At 32.3% G+C, this 10,524-nt stretch overlaps 1 protein-coding gene across 4 annotated transcripts in view; it reads left to right on the forward strand.

Annotated features, from left to right (window-relative positions):
* The window catches only part of LOC106457303 (transmembrane protein 18-like), a 13,235-nt gene extending 6,333 nt beyond the window's left edge, over positions 1-6,902 (forward strand). For all 4 annotated transcript variants that reach the window (XM_013916693.2, XM_013916694.2, XM_013916692.2 and 1 more), the window contains exons 4-6: positions 1,385-1,439; positions 1,739-1,832; positions 3,195-6,902. In XM_013916693.2, coding sequence (XP_013772147.1) covers positions 1,385-1,439; positions 1,739-1,832; positions 3,195-3,365 — 320 coding nt within the window. In that variant the 3' untranslated portion in view covers positions 3,366-6,902. The remainder of the gene's footprint in view (positions 1-1,384; positions 1,440-1,738; positions 1,833-3,194) is intronic.
* Positions 6,903-10,524: the final 3,622 nt, after the last annotated feature.

Genomic DNA, 10,524 nt, shown 5'->3' on the forward strand with positions numbered 1-10,524 from the left:
TAATGTGACGGTCCATTCCACTATTTGTTGGTAAAAGAGTAGCCCAAGAGTTAGCGGTGGGTGGTGATGACTAGCTGCCTTCCCTCTAGTCTTACACTGCTAAATTAGGGATGGCTAGCGCAGATAGCCCTCATGTAGCTTTGCGTGAAATTCAAAACAAACAAACAATCCTATATTGCATGTACTTGTAAAGAAATTCAAAGTAAATATTTTTGTTTAAATTATTACATGTTATCATACTATTTCAGCTATATACATGACTGAATAATACATCTATATTCTTTTAAGAACTTTTTTCATTCAACGTAATTCAAAATTTACCATTTAACTACAAGAAAACGTTTTTAAAAATTCATCTTTTATAGATAAATAGAAATGGATGCCAGCTTGCCTTCACGACTTATTCACATTTAATAAGAATAAGAGAAAAACCTAGTTGATGAAAATGAAAAAAATGTGTATGTACGTCTTTTGTATGCTAGAAATGTAAATCTTGACTAATTAATTGTATGCACCTGTTTATAATTATATAAAGAACACGGTTTGGTATTGTAAATACGTACTTTATTAAGTTCAGTTTTACAAAAATTAGTCCTTATTTTATACATGTCCTATCCTCCAATATCTATTTTGTCTGTATTGATCATATGACCAGATTGTTCTTTAAACCCAGATAGGAAAATACTTGAGAGGCTACTTTCTTATATTTTTACTTGTTGGAAAACAATTAATTTAGTGGTGCTAGTTGTACTCTGATTTGATATGGATTTAAGTTTTTGAAATTTGTCAGTTGGAGTTCAGTAAATTAATGCATAAAGTTACTTGCTGCCTAACTAGTGGCTAATGACCTTGGATGACCTCTTTATTTTTTATTTTAGTAATTACCCAGTTTATTAACTTTTATGGCTTTTTTGTCTTCAGATGCAAATGTTGTTTTGAGTAGGATGGGTGAAAGCTGTGGCCTCACAGCTAACTTGCCACGTGTGAATCTGAGGGTCCGTGGCTTGTATCACTTTGCCACAAAATCATGCTCTACACTTTGGATTGAGAAACTGCTATTCTATCAACTGAATTAAAAAAAAACAACAAAGAATTCCACAATGAATCTTGATTACTGAAACCTTTGAATTTTCCTTGTCACTACAGCACTTTGAAGACTTTAGCAGACTAAACAATATTAAAGAGTCATAGTTAGATAATAAGAAATAACTGTTCGTGATTATTAGATAACATTAATGTTGTTTGAAGTTTTGAATATCTATAACTGCCCATACTTCAACCCATCAACGTCTTCTCTATAATATCGTGATGTTGCTCTGTAATCAAAATCATGATGTAATTGTGAGTATTTTCACACAGTGAAAACAATTTTTCTTTCAACCAGTGCTAATGGTTTACTTCTCCGAAGTCCTAAATGAATGGGCAGCTAGAAACTGGAGGTAGGTAATTTTTAATTTCCTAGTGTTGTGGTTCGAGATGTTTCTTGAGGTTGTGTTTATCGCTATGAATAAAATTATCAAGAAAATAATATTAGAATTGCACAGTTTAGATTACTAGTAACATCATAAGTTTTGAATTGTAAGTATCCAGATTCTTTCTTTCTCAGTATTTCTGTCATCATTGTCAAATCACAATTTTTCTAATGTGGATAATTTTACAGATAAGTAGTTTTTATGAGTATGTGTTAATTGAATGCATGTAGTTCCAGTTTGTTTGTTTTTTATGATGATTCCTACAGGCTTTTTGCCAGAGATCAGTACTTTGACAGTAGTGGAGTTTTCATTTCCATCATGTTTGCTGCTCCTTCACTGCTTAACTGTCTTTTCCTTGTGGTAAGTAAAGTTAAAGACATTTTTTTAAGCTCTGAAAATATTTCCAGCATATATTTCAAAAGGTAATTACTTAATTACTGTTTGACCAGTTTTCCTACCGAAAAATGAACATTTTTGAAAGAACCAGATTTCGGCCCTTAGTTTATATGCCGATTTGCTTCTCTAAGAAGTTTTAACCATTATCAACTGATCCACTATGATATGCTTGTTATAGTTTTGTTCTCATAATGGTGAGTGTAAAGAGTGCTAGGGTTCTCAAAATCACGATGTGAAACTTTGAAAAAATAAGATTTTTTCACTTGTTAAATACCATCTCTATTCTTTTATGGCATACAATGTTTAAACTTTATTATGTTCTACACAACCTTCATTTTACTAAATGCCTCGTCGTACTCTTCCTAGTTTCACAACAGTGTTTTTAACTATCTGGTTTGATGATAATTATATGTATGATTTTCATCATAAAATTTAAAACTTTGTAATTGATGTTCATGCATGTTATGAGTGGTTATCTGGTGTTAAAGTTTAAATTTATTTCTCTCAAGTCCAGCTTATTAGAAAAGATTGGTTTGAGGAAATTACAATTGCAAATTTTATGTAAAAAAAAATAAACTTTAATATGGTGTATCAGTTAAATTTGCTATTATTTGTATAATGGCATACTTAGACGTACTCGTTTCTTATCATTTTGGCTTGATTTCAGTTTTTCACCATTAATATTACTTACTAGTTTACAATAGTAAACTAGAGTTACCTCACTAGTAAGATAAAAAAAAAACTTAAGCTAGTTTCAAACTATTCACTCAACCAAGACAAGACAAAGTCTTGAGTCTGCATTCTTGATTGAAATTGGTAGTCAAACTTGATGTAACGAGTGGTACTACAAGCACTTGGTTTTAAAGAATATAATAGGTTCGTATTAGCAAAGTGGGGATCAGAAAATGTTGCAACTATCTGGGGCTGAAATTAAAAGTATGCTTTAAGAGTCAAATGATGTGTTTGGAAGTGCAAATTGTGTAAACTCAATGACAAATTTGAATTACTAGTTACTATTTATTGAAATTGATCTATTATAATTGTCTTTTCAAGCATAAAGTTCTACTTTTCATGTTTTTCAAGTTCTTTTGCAAATTGGAATTATGTAACGAAACAGAAAAAGGTTATTTTCTATTTGAATTAATTTTTTTCCAAAACTGATGTCTGGTCATTTGTTTTAATTCATTTACATATTCCCTGGAGTTTTTGTTCAAGATTGTTTGAAATTTCTCAGTCATTTTATATTACACAAGAATGCATTTTTATGACTATTTGAGTACTCGTTTACTACTATTGAAATTTATGTTTCTGACATATATAATTCAGTGTCAATGGCTCTGGATCTCAGGAACATTGCTTATAAAAGCCAAACAAGCACAGCTGAGAAGTCAGGTTCAGCAGCAGCATGCCGACGGTAGTTCTCAACAAGTTCGTGGTAGCGACAGGACTTACAGAAGAGATACTTCAGATTTTTCTGGCCGTGAGAAATGTGATTAAGTTGTTTTGGCTGAAGAAGAAATAGAAGTCCGGAGTATTTTAAGAACATCTGAATTATTGATGATAGTTAATACAATATTTCTAAGCAGTTGTCAAAACACTGGTAACAGGCTATGCTTATAACGGGTATCACGATGAATCTTGGTAAGAAATTGTGCTCCACACAGGATACAAATTAAAGGAATAAACAGCAGTAAAATAGCTCGATTACATTCGAAATAAAATATATAAGGTGAAGTTGTTTATAAATTGTTAACCACAGCAGTTGGATATTTCCTTTAAATATGAAAGAAATTCAAATAATATATTTATACCTGAAATCATTATTAGAGTATCATTAAAAAGATGTATAATGTAGTTTTAGTTCAATTGTTGGTGACCCATTTAAACATTTCAGTAAACATGCACACACACAGGGATACATGCTTATATATATTAATGTATCACACGTTTATTGTGTTTAAAACTGATGCAGTGTTGATCACTTTCAGGGTCTGAGGTACAAACATGTTTGTGTCATGAAAACCACCTGATATCAAAAACCTGAAAAGAGTGTGTTCACGTATAAATTTCTCTTTGGAACAACAGTTTTTTTTTCTCTTGATAGTTTTTAACTGGATACAAATATTGGTTATTTATGCCAAAATGGTATTTGTTTTTTTTGTGTTATATTGATTTTGAGATGGCTTTTTGAGTAAAAGTGTAATTGCATCTATAATTAGAATATATGAAAAATGAGTGAAGGAACTAATTTTTGGTGTATGAATATCTGTTGTTAATTATAGCGTTGTTGTTCCCTGGTGGCTTAGTGATAAGCTTGACTGCTTAAAGTTCTAAAATTTGGAGTTCAGTCTCTGCAGTTGGCAACAGCACAGATAGCCCATTGTACAGCTTTGCACTTAACTACAAACAATTTTGTAAATGATGAGACTTATTTTCAAAGTGCGTGTGTAATCCAAGTAGGTGACTCCTGTTTTTATAATGCTAAAATTAAAATGGTATTGAATATACTAACAAATAGTGCAGTAACTAAAACTAAGCTAGTTACAAACCTTTCAAGGTAGTGTCGTCGAGAATGTTCAACATTATTTATGTCATCCTAACATTAAATGTTTACAGTTTTCTCTATATATGAATTGAAATCAATGAATCCTTTTCAGAGATAAAAAGGTTAATAACCAATCAAACCATTTGAATAATTATAATTGGTATTATTTTTTGTAACTGTATAGATTAAGTTAAAGATTTAACAAAACTTGTATGCCAAATACGAGTAAGAACATAATAGTTTTTTAATATCTTTTCACCATATTCGTAATTACTGTCTCCAGTGAATGAAATTAAAAGAAGAGTGAATGCACTAGGAGGAATTAGTAACTGAGCTGTAGAGATACAAGATGATAAAAAACCTATAACCCGAGTGCTTTCGAAAGGTGGACTTTTCTCCCAGTTTGCCCCTGAAGAAGAAAGGTCCACCTTTCGAAAGCGGGTTATAAGGTTTTTATCATCCTGTATCAAGACTTCTTCAACCTACGTATTTTTTGGACATCCTGAATAAGCTGTAGAGATAATGGTCACGCATTAGCTTATTTTGATGTAAGAAGAAATTGTTTTAGAGTGTTCTGTTCCGCCTTCATTATAAATCTTCCATGATTTCCTAATGTTTTTAAAATAGCACAAACTTATCTTAACTATAAACCCAGGCAGACGCCATCAACGTCCAGACCGAAAATCTCCACGACAGCTTCCGATAACGTATATGTTTCTTTGGCTAAAAACTAATCCAAACCATTGTTACGTATCTGCTTGTTTGATAATTTCCCGTAAAAAATTCTTTCCGAGAAACTCCAGCGATACAAGTCCTTTCTTAATTAAAACTAGTTTATTCTTTCTCATTACAAACTTTGTAATACACTTAATTTCCACAGTCACTTTAACTTGGCTATAATTCACAGCGATTCACGCACTTTATTTACAACTTGACTGGATTATCTGTCTATCTTGCAAATTCTCTATGCCATCACTCCCCCCCCCCTCCGCTTTATTTACCGGGCTTATATATACAGAAAAAAAAAAGAGGGCGCGTAGAAAATACTAGAGTTGCCAGGAACAGACTTGATCCTTCTAGGATCTCATGACGTGTTACTAGCGTCACGTGATTTCCGCTGTCGTAACACCATGTTATTATCCACCTTTAATAAATAGACCAGAAATTTTATAAGGTATGGTGATATTTATTATTAGGACATCATTTAAATTATGGGTTTAAAGAGTTAAGTATTATTATAGTATCTTTTGAACAGTATATTAAATGAACTGTTTGATAATCACAGCTGATTTGCTTATAAGCTTTTTGTGTATTCAGTAATATTGTCAACTGACTTCTGGGAGTAGCCGATTCTCTTCTTGCAAGTACTCGAGTCGATGTGATATTTTTCGAAGGTTGGCTTAAGGTGAAGGACTTCTTAGTCTTGTAAGTGTATGTGAACTGGAAGTTTCTGGAACAGTTCCTTTTTATACCATATATTGAATAAGGTTCTAAAGAAATACATTCCATTTATCGTGACTACATATACATAGATGGCTCAGTGTTTGCTAAAGTTGCCATGTGTAATTTTGATAAGGTGTATACGTCACAAAGTTACACGTGGATAAGGTGTATACGTCACAAAGTTACACGTGGTACAACTGGCTGCTTTGCCAGTACCAGATTGATTGTATGATGTGATTCAGTGCTTTGAACAATAATATTTCAGGCTTCCAACCATCCTGTATAAGTGCACTTGAAATATCCTATTATGTTTTTGGTGTACTAAGGCTGAAGGTTTGTATCCTTGGCACAGTATTTATTATGCTATTTTATAACCCACACTTAAAGCTTTGTGAATTAACGCTTAAAGGAAAGTGTTGTTTTGATACAAGTCACTCGTCTTTTCACTCGGTTATTTAACAGTTCTTATGAAACCCATCTTGCAACATTCACTGTTTTTAGATTATTTTAAGAATACAAAAGAAAACCTATCACACTGTTGAATATGTTTCTAACTTTTATTGTTGGCATAGACATGTACTAACAGTAACAAATAGGATGACATCTTTGTTAGTGGTTTTCATAACATAACGTAATGTCCATCTCGGCTGACCCAACCTCTAAACTAAGCTATTAAAAATCTTAAAGCCAACCCTTATCATTCATATAGTTATCAAACTTTTCCATAGACTCAATTAAATTTACTGCCACGGCAACATCCGAATATTAATAATGAAATTGAAAAAAAATGTACAATGAACCTTGAATATTTAATGTGTGTGGTCAATCAGTTGATACTGGAAATGTACTTATACATATATTTCTAATATACAACCCAACATCACAAAGCAATTAAGATGAGTAATACAAAAAGTTGATTTTGTTTATGTATTGAGGACTGTAAACGTTCATATACAAAATATGTTGTCAAATACCTGTTATAACTGTGTAATGGAGTATATAAAATGTGTGCGTAACAATAAAAATATGTTGTCAAATACCTGTTATAACTGTGTAATGGAGTATATAAAATGTGTGCGTAACAATAAAAATATGTTATCGTAATCAGAATAAATTAGACGAATGAACATTTTTGGTTTTTAATATTCCGCTTCTATGACCTATTTTTTAATGTTTACAATATTCCTTGACAGCAATAGGTTTATTAAAACATTTGGAGAATATACAAACTTTTAAAGCACGTAGCCTCGAGTGTGGCTGAACGATAAATCTGAAAGCTTATAACGCTAAAAACTGGGTTTCAGTACCTGTGGTGGGCATAGCACAGATAGCCCATTGTATATCTATGTAATTAACAAACAAAGTAAGTAAACAACAAACGTCTGGAAAAGTATTTATTTTAACTTTCATGAAAAACTTATTTCCACATAAAATTGTTTTGAAACTTTCCAGCAAACAGTTATTATTATTTAATATTAAGAACTTCTGGCTGAAAGTGAAGAAGAATGGATAATAATGGCAACCGTACCACATCTACTATATACAGCGCCTTCTAGGCCTTTTGCTAATGACGGATCTTCAGGCTGGCTGGGATACTAAATATTTAACAGTGATTGAGACAATATTTATATCGGCTAATTACGTGAGTAAAGTACAATGTTTAAATTATATGAAATGTAGTCTCGTGAGGTCTTGTATCATTGTCTATTTATATGTGTTAAAGATGTGTATTAAAAACTTTCTATGGTATGATCGAAGTTATATAAATGTATTCAACGTTCCATGCACTCCATTAAGGTAAATGTAGAAAAATGGGATAGTTTTGCTTAATAACAGGAGGTTCGGTTAAGATACAGATTACAAAGTAGTGAAAATCTCCGAGTAACTGAGTCGTGAAAATGAATGAAATAAGGAGACAAATTTAAACAAGAAATAAGTGATAATTATTATAATTTATAAAATACAAACACCGTGTGTGCCTGTTTTTACTTACACAGTATGATCACTTCTATTGGATTCTCTATCTTCATGTATTGATGCAGAATCAATGTACAAGACTTAATAAATCCAGCATTTCTAAATTCGCAAGAAATGTCGCATTTAACCAGAGTGACTAGTGAAACTCACGTGACTGGTAGTTCTCATTCAAACGTAGATGAGGCCATAACTCGAGATATCACTGGAACTACTACTGAAGGACACTGCTATCGACATCCTTATACAACGAAAGTATCACAGCAGTTCTCACCTCCTCTCCTGGGAACATAGGTGCTACCTACGAGAGAACAACAAAGGCAGCAAGAACAAAACAAATCCTAACGACTTTTTTGACCATGTATTATGTGAAATCTGCACATACACAGAATAAATGATAGATTCAGAAGAAATACTATAATATTCAAATAAGATAAAAACGCATAGTATGTTCGTCTACCACAATATTAAATACTGACAAAACACTTACAAACGAAAGTTTTTACTGACTGCTTATGTATGCTTAAAATTACGTTTATTGTCTTTTGCTTGTCTAATTTCAGGATAGAAAACGTATCTGATGTTTCTAATTTGCGCAGGGTAAAATTAGCGAGACTTTTACTTTAACCATCATTCTATTCCATTAATAATATTTTACCTTTCAACAAGAACAAATTTTGTTTGCTTAGATTCTTCTCTGTTTTTTGTTTTATTAACACTTTTGCAGAAAACATAGAAAAAAAACTATCTGCACTCAGCCGTCCATAATTTTGAATTGATAGATTAGAGGGAAGGCAGGTAGTCACTAGAATCACGCAAATTCTAGACTGTTTTTGTCTGAACGAATAGTGGGATTTGACAGTCACTAGTGGCACAGCGAATGTCTGCGGAATTACAACGCTAGAAACCGGGTTTCAATACCCATGGTGGGCAGAGCACGCATAGCCTTTTGTATAGCTTTGTGCTTCACTACAAACAAACAATCACTCTTATAGCCCACCCACGACCCAAAGGGCGAAGAACGTTTTTGCTGCAATGGGGCGAGAACACGATCTTACACATTAATCATTCGACAACGCCCGGTTTTTAACTTGAGAATCGCTATGCCTTAACTTTAGGAGTAGCAAGTGTTCAAGTTCGAAATATGAATAGCAAGCTGAGTATGCGGGAAACTAAAACTCTGAGTCAACTAGTTTTTCTCATCTCTAGTATTATAAATTCAGATAACCTAAATAAGAATCGTTTGGAATCAAGGATTAATCTACTTAGAAAGCTGTTTCCTAGAAAAAGAAGTTTGAAATATCAACATAAATGATAATAAAATCATCGTTAAGAGGAAACCAAGTTAAAGGATTTATGTTCTATAAAACAAAAACCACTTGTCAAGTAAAATGAAAAACGATAAAAGTTAGGGAAAATGGAAAGTTAGCTTTTGTTTTTACTTCTTATATGAAAATTTAATATACTTAATACGTGCTTGTAGCTGTGTGCTTTTAATACACTGATCTCGGTTAGCCTGATCAGTTAAAAATATATATGATAAGCAAACAATACGTACAGTGGGGATATCTATAACAACTCCTTTAAATCACGATTAATACAAGAATGTGAATAAAATCGTGAAAAGGAATGCACAAAGGGCTTGAGAATTGAAATGATTTTACTAGATTATTTATTTTCAAAACAATTAAACGGTATTTTTGGGGTATCGATGGGTTTACAGTGTTATGAAAATAAAAAGTTATACGTTTGGTTTCATAATCATACAAATTTTTTCAGCTTCCAAACTTTAAAACTATATTTTTAACGTCAAGAGGACGCCTTTGGTCTTCTGTATGTGTAGGTTATTACGTTTTAACAATCAATGTGTTTGAGGTGTATCTTTAACGTTTAATTTTAATTAATAAACATTTCAAAATACACCACTCTCATAAATATTGTTCACAATTAGAATCCTTAAAATATCTATTGATTCTCCAACATAAATCGGAAAGAAATTTATGTTTAACCAAGAATTAGGTGAGCAAGCAAACATACACACAGAGGCACTGACACACCGAGCCTGTGCACCGATTCTATTTCCTAATGCCTCGAATCCCTAGTTGGTGTCTTGAAAAATCAGAACAGAAAACCATGATCGACGCTTCTTCACACACACACAAACATATGCATGTACGCGTATGTGTGTGTGAATGAAATTATTTAAAACTTCTGCAGTTAAGCTCATTAATTCAATGAAGTTTGTTAGTATTTAATTTATTTTATGATTTATCGGGAAATTGCGTGATCTCCGAAGGCACACCCAACAATACTTTGCATACCAGTTTTGGTAATGACTGCGTGTGTGTGTGTGTGTTGTAAAGTATATCTGTTCCCATTAAAAATGTTCACGATATTTCAACGTATAATTGATAAACAATTTGAAATATTTTAATCAGTCGATAAATAATGAACAATAAGATGAACAGAGTAGATAATCATTCTTTAACTTCCGAAGCAGGTCCCCCCCAGTGTAGTGACCGAAACGTTGTCAAAATATAAAAAAATAAACATCTTTATCAAGGTATTGTTACGACAGCGGAAGTCACGTGACCTAGTAACACGTCATTGACTTTAGAAATATCCTGTTCCTTCATGTATGCTCTAGCGATTACCAGATATATGTTAGTCTTGTATATATAAGACGGTCACAAC

Source organism: Limulus polyphemus, unplaced genomic scaffold (genome assembly GCF_000517525.1).
Source record: "Limulus polyphemus unplaced genomic scaffold, Limulus_polyphemus-2.1.2 Scaffold314, whole genome shotgun sequence".
NCBI classification, from domain to species: Eukaryota; Metazoa; Arthropoda; class Merostomata; order Xiphosura; family Limulidae; genus Limulus; species Limulus polyphemus.